The sequence below is a fragment of the Haliotis rubra genome, unplaced genomic scaffold (genome assembly GCF_003918875.1).
Source record: "Haliotis rubra isolate DU_JTF1 unplaced genomic scaffold, ASM391887v1 Scf886, whole genome shotgun sequence".
Taxonomy (NCBI): Eukaryota; Metazoa; Mollusca; class Gastropoda; order Lepetellida; family Haliotidae; genus Haliotis; species Haliotis rubra.
Window position 1 is genome coordinate 163,207 of NW_025767619.1, and position 21,359 is coordinate 184,565.

At 41.5% G+C, this 21,359-nt stretch overlaps 1 protein-coding gene and 1 long non-coding RNA gene across 2 annotated transcripts; both read right to left on the reverse strand.

The window, feature by feature from the left end:
• Positions 1–1,439: 1,439 nt before the first annotated feature.
• Positions 1,440–1,714, reverse strand: LOC124263492. Its single transcript, XR_006894856.1, has 2 exons — positions 1,649–1,714; positions 1,440–1,600 (listed from the first exon to the last, which is right to left on the reverse strand). It is a non-coding gene; the product is annotated as an uncharacterized LOC124263492 (long non-coding RNA).
• A 4,460-nt stretch (positions 1,715–6,174) lies between these two features.
• LOC124263491 (meiosis-specific nuclear structural protein 1-like) lies at positions 6,175–21,027 on the reverse strand. The gene is made up of 10 exons (XM_046698146.1): positions 20,929–21,027; positions 18,311–18,517; positions 17,372–17,499; positions 15,628–15,730; positions 15,001–15,230; positions 10,617–10,833; positions 10,008–10,115; positions 8,196–8,318; positions 7,809–8,069; positions 6,175–7,116 (listed from the first exon to the last, which is right to left on the reverse strand). The coding sequence occupies exons 1-10, from the start codon at positions 20,932–20,934 to the stop codon at positions 7,000–7,002; spliced, it is 1,500 nt and encodes a 499-aa protein (XP_046554102.1). The 5' UTR covers positions 20,935–21,027; the 3' UTR covers positions 6,175–6,999.
• Between the last annotated feature and the right edge of the window lie 332 nt (positions 21,028–21,359).

The window sequence follows — 21,359 nt, forward strand, 5'->3', positions numbered from 1 at the left end:
TGTAGTTGAATAGTGCTCAATCCCAAACACCCAAAGGCCAAATGTGTTTTCTTGCAGCCAGGGCAAGCATTCTGCAGTAAGCTGTACCTCAGGGCACCTCCTTGTGTACCTCAGGCCCCTACTGTGAATAGTCACTACACCAGGTTGTAACAATACTCATAGCTATGCGATATTACCCATCTGTTGTGTTACGCACCATATTACCCAAATGTTGTATAATGCACGATATTACCCAGATGTTGTATACACACTTTATTATCCAACTGTTGTCTTTGTTTACACAATATTACCCAGTAGCTTCAGGATGAAACAACACAGCAACTTCACAATACGATACAGATCAGAGTGGATAGGTCTGATACGATGTGTATGCATATTTACATCAAATCACATGGAAACTTCATGAAAATAATAATTTCAGGTCAGGTTCAATTGGAAAAGCTGGCTGAAGAAATGTTCGTAGTGGCCCTTTTTAGTAAGCTAAACACCTATTACAGGGCATCTTTAAAATCATTGAACGGCATTTGGAAGTGATACACACAAACAGAGATGCCACCCTCTACAATTTCATCATAGTCGCTACGAATTGTAGCCTCGAACTGCACATATACGATTGTACTAGAAATTCTACGAAATTTGAAGAAAATTCATTAAAATTTTGATATATAGACAAAAACATATTTTCATCGATTAAATACATTTTTCGACTTCACTTACCTTCAATTCATCAAATTTAATGACATATCTGAACTGGAGTCATTTCAAGTAACAAAGTATATATCTGAAATCTGAAACATTCAGCTGTTTAAAAAAATCTCGATGTTACGATTTCCATGCATTTTGTCGACTTTGCAATGTGGATTTTTCAGTCACTATTTAGTTGACTACTAATGTTATGGTCAAAATACTAATTTTGATCCATGAAACTACCATTTGCAATACTTTGAGGTTGGCATCTCTGCAAATAGGCGTGTTCTTTAACACAGAGAAGTTGACATCCATAAATTCTTGCCTTTTAGGGCATATTTTATCATTTGAAGGACAAAAATGTTGACAAGATTAATTTTTTAACAAATTGTGTTGTATTGAAACACAGAAAAAAATCATGTATCGTTTTGTGGAATATAAAAATCATGTATCGTATTGTGGAATATAAAAACCATTTCACCCCTACCCACCTCCATGCAGTGTTGTGCTTCAGCTGCTGCTGTCCCTCCATCTAGCAGTGTTTCCATTGATACACTTGCATCTCTGATGCAGCTGAGAAATTGAACCATTCTATTTCATAATTAACGTGTAAGCTGTGTAGATTGTGTTACTTATACTTGCAGGAAAAAGTCACATGAGTTCTTGTACAGGAACAACTTATAGGTTGCACTTGTCAGGTGATGTGTTTTCCGGTCATAGTTTAGCTTTTTTTTCATAAGCAGATGTTTTTGGATGCAGTGACTTAAAATGACTGGGTCATGGTGACCCGGTTTGGCAAGGTACGTTTGACTTAACTTCACTTGGCCACTGTTGGTGTGACCTTGCATGACTGGGTCATGGTGACCCGACACGACTAGGTTGGCATGGCCTTGCATGACTGGGTCACGGTGACCTGACATGACTAGGTGAGGGTGACCTTACATGACTGGGTCACGGTGACCCGACACGACTCGGTTGGGAGTGACCTTATATGACCGGGTCATGGTGACCTGTTACGACTAGGTTGGCATGAGCTTGAATGACTGGGTCATAGTGACCTGACACGACTAGGTTGGGGTGACCTAACTTGACTTGTTCAAGAAATGAGGTATTTAATCCCTGTGTTGTTCCAGGCATGTGTGTCGATGGCTAAACGTTGTGTTGATGTTGTCATTAATCCATTCCAACGTGTAGGTAGGTGAGCTCTAGGATGGTGATGTCATCAAGTTGCTGCTGTCATTGTAGCAGTGTATGATGTTGTAGATGTTGTTGGTGGCGAGGCTACTGTGCCTTCTCTGTCTGGCCTTAATGTCATGTGTCATGTGTCTGTGTGACTGTGTGACGTCCACTCATGCTTTGTTTGGTGCTGTATCAAACTTCAACCAATCAGAAGCCTCAGTTGCCATGCCAACCAATCAGATAGTACGAGCAGCTAATGAACATTTCAATTCAATGATCTTCATACCAGCTGAAATATAAGCACGGGGATATTCAATGTTCGGTTTGTCATAATTGAATACAGAATGTCAAATACTGATACATGGAAACAATTTTTGTGACTAGTGTCTGGGTTAATTCGGGTTATTTATGCCTGGGTTTAGACAAATGGGTCGTGAAAGTATTGAGGGTGACCAGACAAGATCTGTTTGACCTGACCTGACCTGACCGGACCGGACCTGACCGGACCTGATGGAGTGGGGCTGACCTGACACAAGTGCATCGGTTTATTTGACTGGATTGATCAGGGTGACCCAACATGACTGCGTCAGGGTGACCCAACATGACTGGGTCAGGGTGACCTGATACAACTGGGTCAGGGAGACCTAGCATGACTGTGCCAACATGACGTCACGAATTGGGTCAAGGTGACTTAACATGTTACTGGAGTGAGATTTATGGGTCAGATATTGTCTGATGACCTTTCAGTTAAAACACTGACTAATTTACTGTTTTCATAGAACTTTATAGAATGATCAGTGACAGGACTGACAATACTGTTTTCATAGTAGACTTTGTAGTATAAACAGTTACAATATCAACTTTCATAGTAGCACTTTTCCATTTGCGTTTCTTAACTCTAATGTGTCATTACTTTTCACGAATTTGCTTTAATCCTGAACACTTTGTGGCAATGGATACTTTAATGAAGCTTTCTTCTAGCAGCTATTTCTTGTTGACGTTACGTCAGGTTCTCTGTATTATGATGAAGCACAGTGTTATCTTTAAATTTTTCAATTGTTTGTACATTTTCAAATTTTATGATTACGCACTGGTAGAGGTAATAGCCTCAGATGTTGTCCCTGATCTCGCACTGTCCATACCAAACAGGTTGTTGGATTCTGGAGGTTATCAACTTACAGGGTGTGTCATGTTGTATGGTGTTCGTGACAGCCCCAATTTCTAGCTTTTTGATTTCGTGATTTTAAAATATTTCATCTTTTGTTTTTTTGTCGTTTTATAGTTTTTTTCGAATTTTTCATTTTTAGAATAGGCACCCAATTGGGTGGGGTCATTCAGTGTCATATAATAGTTGACAGTGTGGATTTGTAGTCCTTACTTTAAGAAACTAAGCATAACATTTGTTAATTATTTTGGTTTACTTTTGTGTCAATATTTTTTTAAAATTGAAATGAATATTGTCTGGATCATTTAAGATGTAAACTTTAAAAAATTAGTAATGGATAAAATGGTAAAAAATTTCACAAAAATTAATTTATTAAAAGTATTATACAGAAACAAAGGAATGATTGTCTTTGTTTCCCATCTTTTGATAATGAATTTTGTGATACATGTGTGATATTGAAGATCTGTTTATATGATATACCATAATCTCAGCACAAATTTGCCATGAATGTGTCTAGAAGTCACTAATGTCATCATGAGTCTTTAGGACTTTAAAGCTTTGTACATTTCTGTGCTCATAGAATGAGTTAAAACACCTTCATGTTCATCCCATGCAAGCTTCCACAGAAGTCATCACTACGATGAAATTGCTATGACAACACAATCAAATTACTCCGCCTGTCTCGGCTGCTGATGCTGGTGAGCTGTACTTTTCACAATCGGAACATCAATTGTTACTGTTTACAAAATTAGTTTGAAAAATGATTTGAGGCTGTAAGCAAAATATCACCCTTGCGTTTTAATGTGAAAAGTGTCACATTATATGAAACAACTGATGCGACAAATTCTTGAAAGCCGTTTGCAGTTGTTTTCTTCTCATGTTGAAATATTTCATATCAAACACACACAGTGAGATTCTGTTTCCCAATTCTACTTTGAGATACAAACCACAGACTGTATGATACCCACCGAGACCTGGGTCGGATTCCTTCTTAACAGTGTGGTAAGGTGTTTATAGATACTACTTTGACTGGACTTCCAGCATGTGGAGAAATTGGTGTAAAATTCAGCATTCTGAGTGTAGTTCTCTCTACAGTCATGGCAGTACCATTGTCAGCAAACTGCTGAAGATACTTTTTTTTTATTTTGCCTGTGCTTAGCAGATATTTTCTAGGCTTGTGGTATTTGTATCAAAATTACCACAGTGGATAACTGACGTCCCGACGTTTGACTACTGATAACTGTATCCTTAATAGCAAACCACAGCCCTTTGGACCAGCAAGCCAATTACGAAGACAACTTCATGAACACAACGTGGCTTGTAGCTATAATCAGGAGCTTTATGATAGTGCTTGTTTACTTGGTGACACTTAACCACGTTTGATAAAATCCTAGTTTCATGTTTTGATAGATTTGTCTGATTTACGACTGACAGCGTTTTACAAGGTGGTTTTAGCCCTGCAGCCTGTCTGTGAGTGGCTCAGTGATGTGGATGTGTTAGATTCTACACCAGCTGTGTGATGTATACGTAGCATGTGTTAGACATGTCTTGTGTTACCTGTTGTATGTGGGTCACACTCAAACTAGACCTGGGTCGCACTGACCTAAAACAACTTTGTCAGGGTAAACTAAAAGACTGGGTCAGGATGACATGACAGATGGGTCAGGGTGACATAACCACAAATAACTATGGTGACCTAGCAAGATTGGGTCATGGTGACCTAAATTACTAGGTCATGCTGACGTAAGAGCGGGGTCAGTGATCCAACAGGTGTTTGTCAGGTTGACCCATTGGACTGGGTTATGGTAATCTAACAAAACTGGGTTACGATGACCTGCCAGGTCAATGACCATTTTCTGACCTTGACCTAAAAAAGGCAATGGAGTAAATTAACAGGACTGTGTATCAGGGTGACTTTAACCTAACAGCACTGGGTCACGATGATCACCTCGTAACAGGTGACCTTGACCTACCATGGCTGGGTCATAGTGACCTTACAGATGCTGATATCTACTAATATGGTCTAGATTGAGTGAGACTACCTATTTTATCTGTGTTATTGGCTTGCAGAGTTTTATCCTATACATATATATATATATATGAGACTGTTTATACATCTACTTGTACAGCTTAGCCTTGTTACTATACGTTTATATTCACTAGTATCATCTGTGTTAATGATACAGTGTATATACATCTTGTACAGCCTAGCTATGTGACTATACATCTATATTCACTGGTATCATCGTGGATGTGTGATACCGTGTATATACATCTCCTGTACAGCTTAGCTCCGTGACTGTTCTCTCTATTTGCTTGTAATCATCCTTGTGTATATTCCCAGCTATTTTTCTACTCACTGTAAATATCCCAACATGTAATCTACATGAGAAAATCAACTGCAATAAATGCTTATAATAGATTCTTCTGAGTACTTTGTGTGGACCAGGGAATGTCGGTGCGAGGTAAAAGCCTCTAGGGCGGATCCAGAGCGGGGGTGAAATAAGTTTCCCTGAGCAGCATTTTCCCCTAACGTTTGGACTTCATGATTCTACACAATTAGGATACAATGACATATGTCAACCAAGTCTGCGAGCCTGACCACCCAATACCATTAGTCGCCTCTTGCCAGGTGTGCCGACAATAGTTTGTCGCTTGTCATACAAAGAGATGTTAGTTACACTTGTTGGTACCCTGGTTGGCTTGGGAGTGAATTCAGGTTGTGAGTTGCACCATGGCAACCAGACAAACCAGTAATTGATAACGCGAGCATCCACAGAGAAAACAGTCAGATGAAGTAACAATCCCAGTTTGTTGTTTAACGCCCCGCCCAACACTCCCTTGGACCACAAAATCAAGTGAGTGAGTGACTTTAGCTTTACGTCACTTTAAACAATATTCCAGCAATATCAATGGGCTTCCCACAATGCAACCATGTTGGGAATCAAACCTGGGTCTGTGCCGTGATGAGCGAACACCTTAACCAGTAGGCTACCCCACAAATCAAGTTGTGAGCATTCCATCTACATTACATGCAATCAAGCCAACCATGACAGGCCATCCAACCTTCTTCCAATGTTTCAAGCTGTCATGTCAGAGGCATGGGTCTTCAGGACGTTGAGATTGGACAACAAACACGGAGAGAGATTTACAAGCATTTACTTCCATCACAGCAGCTGACGTTCTTGTATATATACAACTGTCTCTATTTACAGTGTAGATCTACAGATAGATATATACAAACATACTTACACCACAGCCGTACAGTACACACTTAGGCTGATACAGTGGAGATACTCCACTGCCATTATTCCATTACAGTTTATCTTAGTCATAATCATTGTGCTTATCAATAAATTAAATTTGACATCAGTAATCATTTTTCAAAGACTGTGAAGTTAAAACACAATAAATGGCATCAGCTAAAACTGACAATTGAACTATGTAAAAAGTTCTACATTAAAACACTCAAGTACAAAATTGACTGGTGATGTCTACTGAGGGTGAAGTGTATGGACGGAGTAGTGGGGAACGTCGGCCAGGCCACATCCAAGACAGCCACTACATCTGCGTGTTGACAAAACATTTGGGACCGTTCCACATCGGTTTCAACGGCCATAGTTGATAATACATAATACTGGAAACTTGCAGCTTAAACCATAAGTCCATGGTAAAAAATGTTCAAAACAAATAGCTGAGACAAACCCAGAAATGTGAAACATCTTGTAAATGAACAGATAAAAACAATAAATTTACTTCCATTATGAAATTGTCTTCGAAATGCTGGGAATTTACTGTGCATCTCCAGGCCATGCACATGTTCACAGGGAAAATGAGACACAAATAGTTAGCATTATCTTGTGATTGAAAACATACATGAACATTTGTAAACAAAGATATGTGAAGAGTGCAGACAGTGTCGACACTCTGTTGTGTTCGTATGGACAAATGTTGGCGTGGTTGGGTAACTATCGGGCACTTTGATCCCAGGCGGTCTCGTCGAAGGGGTCGATCTGCCTCTGTCTGTAAGCGTTGCGGAACTCGGGGCCAAGCATCTGTAGGTCCTGGGTGTCTCGAATCACCCCCTGCAACACAATTACCAATTGTACAGGTGCAAACTCAACAGTGTCCTCCAATGTTCCAATAACATACACTGTGGCATTCCTTGATCCCCATTGGCTGACCTTCTCTCAAATCTGCTGACCTCTGGCAGGTTTCCCAACAGCATGCTAGAGTGACCCCTTCTGCTCCTGACCTTGAACCCAGCTGTACTAAGCTACTTAACTTGGGCAGATATCCCAGGAGCCTTCCTATGTGCCCCCATGTTGCTGACCTTGACCAATAGCTGCCCTACTCTACTAACTTGGGCAGGTCCCAGCAGCCTGTCTGTGTGATTATGATTTTGACCTTGATCCCTAGATGCCCTACACTAATAACCTCTGGCAGGTAACCAGCCATATGGCTGCCTGTGTGACCTTTTCATTTTGACCTTGACCTCCTACCTTGGGCAGGTATCCCAGCAGCCTGTCTGTGTGATTATGATTTTGACCTTGACCCCTAGATGCCCTACACTAATAACCTCTGGCAGGTAACCAGCCATATGGCTGCCTGTGTGACCTTTTCATTTTGACCTTGACCTCCTACCTTGGGCAGCAGCCTGTCTGTGTGATTATGATTTTGACCTTGACCCCTAGATGCCCTACACTAATAACCACTGGCAGGTAACCAGCCATATGGCTGCCTGTGTGACCTTTTCATTTTGACCTTGACCTCCTACCTTGGGCAGGTATCCCAGCAGCCTGCCTGCATGCTCCTTCAGCAGCCTTTGCCTCTCCTCCTCGATAATCTGTCGCCGGAAGTTCTCCATCCTGACCTCCCCCTCCCGAGCCTCCACCTCTCGCTGCCTCTCCATGGCATACTGCGCCCGCCTCTCATCCAGCAGAGTCTCCACTGCACGCTTGTGTTCCAGCTGCTTCATACGACGCCGCTGAGCGTTCATCTGCTCGATACGATCATCCTCCGCAAACTTCGCCAACATCTACACATACAACAGTTAGGATGCAGAACTCAGGAAGGAATTGTGTTCTAATAGTTCACTCAAATTAACAGCAATTCTACATTGTTAAATTTAGATTTATTTGAACTCAATATGGACATGCATTACCTGTTGTCTGAAGACCTCTTCCTCATCTTTCTCAGCCTGGAGCCTGAGAGCCTTAAAATGCATCTGCTTGGAGTGGGTGTCCTGCAGATCGATCCTCTGTCGCAGCTTGCGCTCCATCTCCGCCTGAATACACACATGGTTTTAGTTATAAATGTGCTACAAATTCATTCTCAGCTCCCTGAGGAGAATACAATGACAGCAGCTTGCTCTACATCTCCGCCTGAATACACACATGGTTTTAGTTATAAATGTGCTACAAATTCATTCTCAGCTCCGAGGAGAATACAAAGACAGCAGCTTGCTCTACATCTCCGCCTGAATACGCACATGGTTTTAGTTATAAATGTGCTACAAATTCATTCTCAGCTCCCTGAGGAGAATACAATGACAGCAGCTTGCTCTACATCTCCGCCTGAATACACACATGGTTTTAGTTATAAATGTGCTACAAATTCATTCTCAGCTCCCTGAGGAGAATATAAAGACAGAAGCTTGCTCTACATCTGCGCCTGAACACACACATTGTTATTGTTATAAATGTGCTACAAATTCATTCTCAGCTCCCTGAGGAGAATACAAAGACAGAAGCTTGCTCTACATCTCCGCCTGAATACACACATGGTTTTAGTTATAAATGTGCTACAAATTCATTCTCAGCTCCCTGAGGAGAATACAATGACAGCAGCTTGCTCTACATCTCCGCCTGAATACACACATGGTTTTAGTTATAAATGTGCTACAAATTCATTCTCAGCTCCCTGAGGAGAATACAATGACAGCAGCTTGCTCTACATCTCCGCCTGAATACGCACATGGTTTTAGTTATAAATGTGCTACAAATTCATTCTCAGCTCCCTGAGGAGAATACAATGACAGCAGCTTGCTCTACATCTGCGCCTGAATACACACATTGTTATTGTTATAAATGTGCTACAAATTCATTCTCAGCTCCCTGAGGAGAATACAAAGACAGAAGCTTGCTCTACATCTCCGCCTGAATACACACATGGTTTTAGTTATAAATGTGCTACAAATTCATTCTCAGCTCCCTGAGGAGAATACAAAGACAGAAGCTTGCTCTACATCTCCGCCTGAGCACACACATGGTTTTAGTTATAAATGTGCTACATATTCATTCTCAGCTCCCTGAGGAGAATACAAAGACAGAAGCTTGCTCTACATCTCCGCCTGAGCACACGCATGGTTTTAGTGATAAATGCACTAAATATTCATTCTCAGCTTCTTTACTGGTATTCTTTGAAAGGAGCCCGGGAATCCTATTATGTCATCCTACCAGATACTTATTCACTGCTGGATAAAGAGAGGCAAATGCCTTAAGGAGGCACCACATTTGTTTCCTACATTGTGAGGCATTAACGAAATTCCAGAAACTCTCAAGGAGTCCAGCTGTCAGCGCTCCAACTACTCCATACAACCGTCATCGCTTCACCTGATTAGTGTCCTGTTGTACACAGGGCACGTGACACCAAGGTTTACAGTTCAACTCCTTCTGAGGTGAGACACCAGTCAACAATGTAATTTTTTAAGTAAAATTTATATTTTATACTTATCCTGACTCATGATCTTTGCTTATCTCCCTTTCCCTTTCGAATGGTAGTGGAACACTTGAATCCCTTGAAGTTCCCGAAGCGGACGTACAATACTCACCCACAAGTTACCTCCCTTCCTCTTTCCCGCGCAAACGTACCATGTGACGTGCCCAGACTTGTCACTCTCTCCTTATATTAATTTAGGAAAAACTGCCACGTTTCTGAGTTTGAACCCACAGCTCCCTGCAGTGAAGGTACTGACCCGCTCCTGCTGTCGAGCCTTCTCTTCCTCTTCCTCCAGATACAGCTCCAGCCTGACTCGCTCCATCTCCTCGCGTTCTGCATCCTTCTTGGCTATCTGCTCCGACAGCTGCAACACAGACAGACAGACATTGTTTGCCAGTTGTGGTATTTGTTACATCCAGCATCAGTTTAATAGTGTGTTCCCCTCATTATGGAAATCTCACTGAGACAATACCACTGATTTATATAGCAATGCCTTTCATGACAATACAAACTGAATTGTTTTTACTACACATACTCAAAATGTGATTTGATTTCAAATTTGATTTTGAATTAAACTAAATCAAATTTGCTTATTCATAATAAACAGTGACTTTAGTTTTACGCCGCTTTTAGCAATATTCCAGCAACACCACAGCGGGGGACACCAGAAATGGGCTTCACACATTGTACCCATGTGGGGATTCGAACCTGGGTCTTCGGCATCACGTGCCAACGCTTTAACCACTAGGCTACCCCACCGCAGCCATATTAAATAGATAAACGCAGAAACACTTCAGTCAGTCGTAGTGGTACAGCTGCAGACAGATCAGTTTCTGTCTACAACTGTTTGTGATGTAAGCCTCACTTCTTTTTGCATGCGTTCCATGGCCTGTTCCTTCTCCATCTTCTGTTGGCGGAAGTCATCCTCGCGCTCCTTCTGCACGTTGGCAAACTGCAAGATGCGCATGTTCTCCTCCTCCATTCGACGTCGCTCCAACTCCTTCCACTCCTCGCGGGCCTTCTTGAACTCAGAGATGTATGCCTGTGTCGCCTTCCGCTTCTGGAGGTTCCTTTCGGTATCCCTACAACACAATCGCACACACACATGTACACACACACGTACACACACACATGTACACACACATGTACACACACACATGTACACACACACATGTACACACACACATGTACTAGGGGTGGGTATTGCAGAGAATTTTCATATTGCGATATATTGCGATGCGGAAGCATATATTGCGATATGTATTGCAATATATTGCAAGAATTATTTTTTTAACAAAAACTACTTATAATCGAGTTAATGCTTGATTATAAAGCAAAAACACAACAAAATCACTATGATTGATTAACCTTTCATAAAAACTCTTAATCATGACAAAATGAAAATGTAAGTAACATTTGGCACTAATGAAACAGGGAAAAGAACAATTTACAAAACGGAAATATTACCGGAAGATTTCCGAGTGTTACGAAGTTTTCCGAATGCATGTCAAAATACCGGTTTTCGATCAGCGTATCGCAATACGTATCGTTTTCATGTCTGAACTGGTAAATACCGGTAAACCAGTTCTATTGCGGAGCCCTAACATGTACACACACACATAGTGGTACATTAAATGAATGAGTGAACTAATTTCTAAGCAGCCTTTCTTTACCAATATTACAGCTGTACCAAGGCCGGAACAGGGAAAATGGGCTTCGAACCATGGAATTAGCGTGAAGAGCAAACACTTTAACTACTCCAGGAACATTAATTATCCATTTCCAAAAACCATCTGATTTGGTCAGTGTTTCTGGTTTCATCCATAATGCAATTTGCAGCATGACTGTAACCATGCACACATGATCCCTGCTGGACCAGACAATCTAGTGACTGCTCCCAGGCAACAGTCCACAGGACCAGGATGATCACCTGCATTGATATAATGCATCTACAAGCCCAGAACTTGTCCTTTGAAAATATTTTCAGTAGAATTTAATCTGGACAATAATAAGCTCAGCTTATTAGACACACACAAATATTACCAGAGTGAAAGGACTAAATAAAGTTCCACACTGTACATATACGTATGTTTAATCGAGCTCAGAGGTGACAAAGCTGTCTGCAACTTTAGTCAATTGTCTGAATCCCAAGTCTAGTTAAATTCTGGTTTGTCCACAACATTCTGCTAATAACAGGCTATAGAATTAACCAAAAAATTTCTGAAAATGGTAGCTCAAATGTTTTGCCACAGTACTGATACAAGAGTATCAATAGTCCTAGATATTGATAGTGTCCAAGACAAGAGTATCAATAGTCCGTCGAGACAAGAGTATCAACAGTCCCAGACAAGAGTATCAATAGTCCGCTGTGACAAGAGTATCAATAGTCCGTCGAGACAAGAGTATCAACAGTCCCAGACAACAGTATCAATAGTCCGCTGTGACAAGAGTATCAATAGTCCGCAGTGACAAGAGTATCAATAGTCCGTCGAGACAAGAGTATCAATAGTCCGCTGTGACAAGAGTATCAATAGTCCGTCGAGACAAGAGTATCAATAGTCCCAGACAAGAGTATCAATAGTCCGCCGAGACAAGAGTATCAATAGTCCGCTGTGACAAGAGTATCAATAGTCCGTCGAGACAAGAGTATCAATAGTCCCAGACAAGAGTATCAATAGTCCCCGAGACAAGAGTATCAATAGTCCGCGAGACAAGAGTATCAATAGTCCGCCGAGACAAGAGTATCAATAGTCCCCGAGACAAGAGTATCAATAGTCCGCCGAGACAAGAGTATCAATAGTCCGCTGAGACAAGAGTATCAATAGTCAGAGTATCGTCCCGAGACAAGAGTATCAATAGTCCGCGAGACAAGAGACAAGAGTATCAATAGTCCGCTGTGACAAGAGTATCAATAGTCCGCCGAGACAAGAGTATCAATAGTCCGCCGAGACAAGAGTATCAATAGTCCGTCGAGACAAGAGTATCAATAGTCCGCCGAGACAAGAGTATCAATAGTCCGCCGAGACAAGAGTATCAATAGTCCGCCGAGACAAGAGTATCAATAGTCCGCCGAGACAAGAGTATCAATAGTCCGCCGAGACAAGAGTATCAATAGTCCGCCGAGACAAGAGTATCAATAGTCCGTCGAGACAAGAGTATCAATAGTCCTAGATATTGATAGTGTCCAAGACAAGAGTATCAATAGTCCTAGATATTGATAGTGTCCAAGACAAGAGTATCAATAGTCCGCTGTGACAAGAGTATCAATAGTCCGCCGAGACAAGAGTATCAATAGTCCGCTGTGACAAGAGTATCAATAGTCCGTCGAGACAAGAGTATCAATAGTCCGTCGAGACAAGAGTATCAATAGTCCTAGATATTGATAGTGTCCAAGACAAGAGTATCAATAGTCCTAGATATTGATAGTGTCCAAGACAAGAGTATCAATAGTCCGCTGTGACAAGAGTATCAATAGTCCGCTGTGACAAGAGTATCAATAGTCCGCCGAGACAAGAGTATCAATAGTCCGCTGTGACAAGAGTATCAATAGTCCGCTGTGACAAGAGTATCAATAGTCCGCCGAGACAAGAGTATCAATAGTCCGTCCGAGACAAGAGTATCAATAGTCCGTCGAGACAAGAGTATCAATAGTCCGCCGAGACAAGAGTATCAATAGTCCGCCGAGACAAGAGTATCAATAGTCCGCTGTGACAAGAGTATCAATAGTCCGCCGAGACAAGAGTATCAATAGTCCGCTGAGACAAGAGTATCAATAGTCCGCTGTGACAAGAGTATCAATAGTCCGCCGAGACAAGAGTATCAATAGTCCGCCGAGACAAGAGTATCAATAGTCCGCCGAGACAAGAGTATCAATAGTCCGCTGTGACAAGAGTATCAATAGTCCGCCTGAGACAAGAGTATCAATAGTCCGCTGAGACAAGAGTATCAATAGTCCGCTGTGAGACAAGAGTATCAATAGTCCGCCGAAGACAAGAGTATCAATAGTCCGAAACAAACAAGAGTATCAATAGATCGAGACAAGAGTATCAATAGTCCGTCGAGACAAGAGTATCAATAGTCCTAGATATTGATAGTGTCCAAGACAAGAGTATCAATAGTCCTAGATATTGATAGTGTCCAAGACAAGAGTATCAATAGTCCGCTATGACAAGAGTATCAATAGTCCGCCGAGACAAGAGTATCAATAGTCCGCTGTGACAAGAGTATCAATAGTCCGTCGAGACAAGAGTATCAATAGTCCGTCGAGACAAGAGTATCAATAGTCCTAGATATTGATAGTGTCCAAGACAAGAGTATCAATAGTCCTAGATATTGATAGTGTCCAAGACAAGAGTATCAATAGTCCGCTGTGACAAGAGTATCAATAGTCCGTCGAGACAAGAGTATCAATAGTCCTAGATATTGATAGTGTCCAAGACAAGAGTATCAATAGTCCGTCGAGACAAGAGTATCAATAGTCCGCCAAGAGAAGAGTATCAATAGTCCCAGCCAAGAGTATCAACAGTCCCATACGAGAGTATCAATAGTCCCAGACAAGAGTATCAATAGTCCCAGACAAGAGTATCAACAGTCCCAGACAAGAGTATCAATAGTCCCACACAAGAGTATCAATAGTCCGAGACGAGAGTATCAACAGTCCGAGACGAGGGTATCAATAGTCTCAGACAAGAGTGTCAATAGTCCCACACAAGAGTATCAATAGTCCCAGACAAGAGTATCAATAGTCCCAGACAAGAGTATCAATAGTCCCAGACAAGAGTATCAATAGTTCCAGACAAGAGTATCAACAGTCCCAGACAAGAGTATCAATAGTCCCACACAAGAGTATCAATAGTCCCAGACAAGAGTATCAATAGTCCCACACAAGAGTATCAATAGTCCGAGTATCAATAGTCCCAGCCAAGAGTATCAACAGTCCCAGACAAGAGTATCAATAGTCCCACACAAGAGTATCAATAGACCCAGATACAGTCCCAGACAAGAGTATCAACAGTCCGAGACGAGAGTATCAATAGTCCCAGACAAGACTATCAATAGTCCCAGCCAAGAGTATCAACAGTCCCAGACAAGAGTATCAATAGTCCCACACAAGAGTATCAATAGTCCCAGATACAGTCCCAGACAAGAGTATCAACAGTCCCAGACAAGAGTATCAATAGTCCCAGACAAGAGTATCAATAGTCCCAGACAAGAGTATCAATAGTCCCAGACAAGAGTAGTTAAGGTACCTCTGGTCCTCTTCGTAGATCTTCCGTACGATCTCGTCTATCATGAGCTTTTCCTTGAGGAACTCCTCGTATGCCTGTTGGCGCCGGACTTCCTGTTCTTCCAGCTGTCTCTCCAGCTCCTGCTGGTACCGAACCTGCTCCTTGTAGCGCTCCATCTGACGTGCCTGCTCCGCCTCTGCAGCCCGGTCGTGCTGCTCCTTCATCTCCCGGGCAATCTGGCTGTCTCGCTTCTACAACACACAAACAGTACGCCTTGAATACTTGATATGTGTGAGTCAGTTTTATGCTGCTTTTAGCAATATTCCAGCAACATCACAGCGGGGGACACCAGAAATCCCATCTGGATATAAGGATCCACCGCATGTGTGCAATAGATGTATGTTAAGTGTGGGCATCACTAAAGCTTGATAAACTCTCGGGAATCCATCTAACCACTCCCCACAACTAATCCTGCTGACCTTGAACTGTTCACTGTACAAAGAACCACCCACCAGCATGTACCGCAGTTATAAAATGATTCATAAAACTTTGTTATTTTGCAGAAACAACCCCTCCCCCTTTGCCAAAACGTGTCTTGATATATCTCATCTTTCTGTAACTCATACTGTGTAGGGGAGTGCTACCCACCATCTGGTCAAACTTGAGAGCGTCTTTCTCTGCCAGCTGTGCCGCTCTCTCCTTGTTCATGTAAGCGGCCTTCAACTTGGCCTCCAGCTCACGCAGCTCCAGGCTGAGGATGAACAAGAAATACAGAATAACGAACAAGCTGCAATAATTCCAGATTATGTAAGGATAGTGTTGGGAATTGGTTGAAATCTCACAATTGATGATTGTTTCATTACCAACGAACAATCATCGAAAAAAATTGGTTAGCATCATTTTTCAGATTTTCCTATCCAGGTTGTTATTGCAGATATTTACAACATGATGCAACTTGTTACTTTACAGTGATGACTAATATGTCTTGAACATAAACTTCCTGGAGTCTTCAAGAAATATTCAGTCATGGCTTTTCAGTTAGTGAAGTGAGTTTTCTAAGAATTAAACACGTTTACAGGCCCTGACACTTCAACGATATGTTCCGTTGTCAAGTATTTCAAAGACTAAAACAGTAGTTCCAAAATCGTTTATGTTCAATTATGAGAAAATGTGATCGATTGCTTGGTCGTTTGGTCACTGCGATCAATCTTCGATTATTTCAATTAATCGTACCACCACTAGTAAAGGAACATAAAATGTATTAGCTGTCCTCTTGATAGAGATACTACACCAAACATACCCTTTTGTTAATATGATGTTTCTCTGACAGAGGACCTTGACAATAAGAGCCTCTCATCTGAATATATCATGAGTCAATATTAGTTTAAACATCATAGGTGTTGGAAACTACAAGACTTGAGGGTGAGATTGTAATTATCCAGGGAACTCCTAACAATAACATTAACCAAAGTTTGACTGTAAAAACCAGAAGGGCTTGTAAATGCAAAAACTGGCATCAAGGTATATATTGCCACTGACAGGGTCTTAATACTATATAAACTGACTGACTGACATAGTTTTAGTTTTACGCCGCTTTTTTAGCAATATTCCAGCAATATCACATCGGGGGACACTATAAATGGGCTTCACACATTGTACCCACGTAGGGAATTGAACCCGGGTCTTCGGCATGACAAGCAAACACTCTAACCACTAGGCCACCTCACCGCCCCTAGCACTATATAAAAGGAAAGGGGTGTAACGAGGTCACCACACAAACTTTGTTCCAGGACACATCCAGTTGCTCTCTTTGTAAATATACGTATAAAACCTAAACACTTCAAGCCAACAAATTTAGCTATGAAATCAGACATAGATTACAAAAACTGAAGTCATACATTTGAAGCTTGAGTCTTGGAGCTTGTGAGCCAAAATCCCTGCTCTGGAATTTGTACCGCCAACTTGCAAAATTTCTTTCTTACTCCTTCTTGTACACAAACATGCACCAAAACACACAGAATCGATGGCACCTAATTTTCATTTTTTCCGAGACACTTACTCCTAACTGCAATAATGAGTTAAAGTACATTTATTCATTGCAAACAAACCAGTGTCATGCAAGCTTGTCATTAACAACCTTGGCCACGATCAACCCCCACTGAAAAGACCCAGAGATCTGATAGGACATATTTTATTTATAGCCAATCAGATCACTGATAGTATTCTCGGAAACCTTCGGGTAATTGCCATAATTTGATTCAAGTCGGCGTCAACACACTTTGTCTGCAGACAACCAGCCAGCAGTGTTCATCATCTAGCAGGTCAAGGTCACATGGTGAATATCTTCCACTTTGATCTATGCGCGGTTATAACGTAGGTGTGGGGGCGTTACCTAGTTTCTCGGATCTGTTGCCTCATCTTCTCATCCTTTGTCTTCTCCTGGCTCATCTTCTCCAGCTGTTGAGCCAGTTGCTCCTCCTGCTCACGCTGTTGTTCCTTCAACAGCCTGTCTCGCTCCGACTACAACACAACAGCAACATCTTAAGTCAACAACGTGTTCAAACAACACAACATATCTCCACTAAACTGGCACAGTGTGACATCTCACCCTACTGACACCAGCATTAGAAACTCCCAAAATTTCAGCCAGACCACAGGGCTGGTTAGATGTAAAACTTGCCAGCCCTGACCAAACCTTGCCTGTCCTACATGTCCAAATTTTAACCCGACCATCAAGAAGGTGAATTTGAGAATCTGGCAGTCTATGTTGAAAATAATCCATCCCGGGCGGTCGAGCAGGCAGGTATTTTGAACACTGCTGACACAGTGCATTACATCTCACCCTACTGACATAGTGTATAACATCTCACCCTACTGACAGTGCATGACATCTCACCCTACTGACACTGTATGACATCTCACCCTACTGACAGTGCATGACATCTCACCCTACTGACATAGTGTATAACATCTCACCCTACTGACAGTGCATGACATCTCACCCTACTGACACTGTATGACATCTCACCCTACTGAGTGTATGACATCTCACCCTACTGACACTATGACATCTCACCCTACTGAGTGCATGACATCTCACCCAACTGACAGTGTATGACATCTCACCCTACTGACACAGTGTATCACATCCCACCCTGCTGACAGTGTATGACACAGTGTATGACATCTCACCCTACTGACAGTGTATCACATCTCACCCTGCTGACACAATGCATGACATCTCACCCTACTGACACACTGTATGACATGTCATCCTACTGACACTGAGTATGACATCTCACCCTTTCTGACACTGAGTATGACAACTCACCCGTAGTATCGACTCTTCCATCTCCCGCTCCTTATTCTCTAACTGCTGACGACGCAAGAAGCGTTTGTCATCGATCCTCTCCTCGCTGCGCATGTTGGCGTCCAGCATCCTCTCTGTGGCGAGTCGTTTCAGAGTATCCTCCCTCACCTCCTCCTGTCTGCGAGTCTGCTCCAGCATGTGGCCGCGCATGTTGCTGCGGATGTTGGTCTGCAACACAAACATCATCACTAGCAGCTCACACAAAAAGAGCAATCCAAAGAATGTAGCTTTGTCATGTTTGGCTAGTTTGTTTCTCAGGCTGTGTGTGAGTGAGTCAGTTTAGCTTTATGCCGCACTCAGCAATATTCCAGCTATATGGCGGCGGTCTGTAAATAATCGAGTCTGGACCAGACAATCCAGTGATCAACAGCATGAGCATCGATCTGCACAATTGGGATACGATGACATGTGTCAACCAAGTCAGACAGCCTGACAACGCGATCCCGTTAGTCGCCTCTTACGACAAGCATGGGTTACTGTAGGTTCATTCTAACCCAGACCTTCGCGGGTTTATCTGGGGTTAAAATAGACTGACACAAGGTTATGCTAACCTGCTTGATAACAGAACAGTGTGAGAACCTACACCGAAACATACCTCTCACTGTCATAAAGATATTGGTACATCAACATATCAGGGTTTTACCTCAACTCACAAACACAGGGTCCCAGGGAACCCTAATTATTAGTTCTACGGGTCCTTGTAGGCATTACGAGGGTCCTGTGAAGTAACAGCGTAGAGAACTGTATGTTTTGTTAATTTCTTTAGAGCCTGGAATGAATCATTGATCATGTGGACTGATGGGTGAAATGATGTACGTAACTGTTCAACAAGAAACAACCAAACAATGTAGCAAAGTCACAGATGTGTTGTGGGTACAATGAACAATATTGTGCATCCCTCTGGACGAAGTAATTTTTTTCAGCATTTTTATTCTACATTTGTGTGTACTGAACGCACATGTGCGCGTCATGTAAAATCCTGATATTTTATTAACATTCCAGAAATATTACTTGAAATTAAGAATTGTATAACTTATACTAATACAGCATCTCATGACCATTAGTTGGAAATAGGTCTCTGTTGAAAAAAATGAAAAATCAGAGAACAATTCTTCAACTCTTAACAAATCCTAATAACTATGGGAATGATTGGGATACAACTTAATACAAGAACATTTTTCAAGCCATAAATGTCTCAGCAAGAGGTCAAAAGGCAATATTCTGTCCTGGCAGAATCAAATAATAGTTACCATGGTAACTCCTTAAACATGACTCAGATATGTTAATATCCTCTGGCACCAACCACTGATTGACTGGTGACTGGTGATTTTTTAGCATTTTAGTAAATAATTTGCAAATGATCTGTTTGATTGGCATTTAGAAGTTTGTGACTAATAAGAAAGTAAGATTGTTTATGGATAACAACTTCTCTATTATATGTGATGTGACGTTTCGGTATGGATTCTTATACCGTTGTCAAGCAAGAGTAAAGTGCTGTAGTACTTCATTCTTGCTTGACGACGGTATAAGAATCCATACCGAAACATTGTATCATATATAATAAAATAAGTTGTTATCCTTAAACAATCTTACTTTCTTAATTTGCAAATGTATATTAATGGAAATTAAAGATGTTACAGAGACAAATTATTAATCTTTTATTTTCGAATAATACTTCTGGTACAGCTTTACTATATGTTCACCACTAAACCAACTAAATGTACGGGTTTAACATTGTATCCGTCATATTATGTAAAATGTACAGACCGCCTCCCTGGTGTAGTGGTTAGAGCGTCCGCCCGGAGAGCGGAAGGTCACGGGTTCAATCCCCGACCGCATCATACCAAAAGACGTTAAAATATGGTACTTGTTGGTCCCTGCCTGGCACTTGGCATTAATGGGTACAACAAGGACTGGTCGGCTCAGTGTATAATGTGTCTGAGTGGGGTATTCCTGCTTCACTGCGGCATGGTATCTCAGTGGGCTAGCATTATAAAACCAGCGTAAATCTGGGCTAGTACAAGCAGCCGCACATACACATACACACGCATGCACGTCGTCATATGAGCGAAATATACTCAAGCACGACGTAAAATCCAATTTCATCTCACCTCAAATGTACATGTCTGCCCACCATTTTAATCATACTCAGCTCTGTATGGTGATCTCATCATCAGTATAGTCTATAGTGACATTATACCTCAAAACCCATGATCCCCCAAAGCAGGGTTACATTTAGCATCGGGCATATGGGACAGTGTCGACATGTAAATTACACCATAACATAACATTGTCCATTTTATGTTCATGTTCAGTTACATGAAACTATAAACAGACCAGAGGAATCATTTTCCTGTTTCTTTTGAGCCTTGTCGCCTGCCGATTAAGACAAGCAATCTGTACTGAAACGATCACGATACAATGTCAACTCAAGATATAAATGTTTGATGCTGTCCCGAAATTAGGTGACACAGTGTCTTCAATGACCTATCGATGTCATTATATACCATAGTATGCCATTTAACTATGGTGTTTACTATTAATCGGCTACACACTGATCTATAAGACTGAATGCTTACCATCATCTCGCTATTTTTGCAAGTTCCAATCGATTTGTAACAGATTTATCTTCCCTCCTTTTTTCAGTGTAACTCTAATATGGCTGTTTCAGTGTTATTGTGTAAGGGAGAGTCTACGAGCGTTGCTAGGGGAAACAGGAAACAAGTTACATCCCGGAAGGAGCTGTGGTCGGATATTATTCCAATATTGTTAACCCAGTTTCTTACAAACATATTTTCATAAAGTTATATCATTTACAGACAGCTTAAAAAACCTAACATGTCAAATAATACACATTTTGTTTGGACAAAATTAAAATCATTAAACTTGTCTCCCCTTTCTATGAATAATTGACTCGACCATACAGTAGACACGGGCAAAACATTGTAGTGCATTTTTTATTGCGCGTAATTAATCGTGTAACCCATTGTGAGAATTTATTTTTCTTAAT

What these genes read in the sequence shown, in the direction of transcription:
- LOC124263491 (XM_046698146.1), bottom strand. An exon ending in TGGAAGAGTCGATACTACGG is followed by an intron (nt 17,500 to 18,310) that starts GTGAGTTGTCAT and finishes GTTGTGTTGTAG; the next exon opens with TCGGAGCGAGACAGGCTGTT. An exon ending in AGGCTCGACAGCAGGAGCGG is followed by an intron (nt 8,319 to 10,007) that starts GTCAGTACCTTC and finishes GTGTGTATTCAG; the next exon opens with GCGGAGATGGAGCGCAAGCT.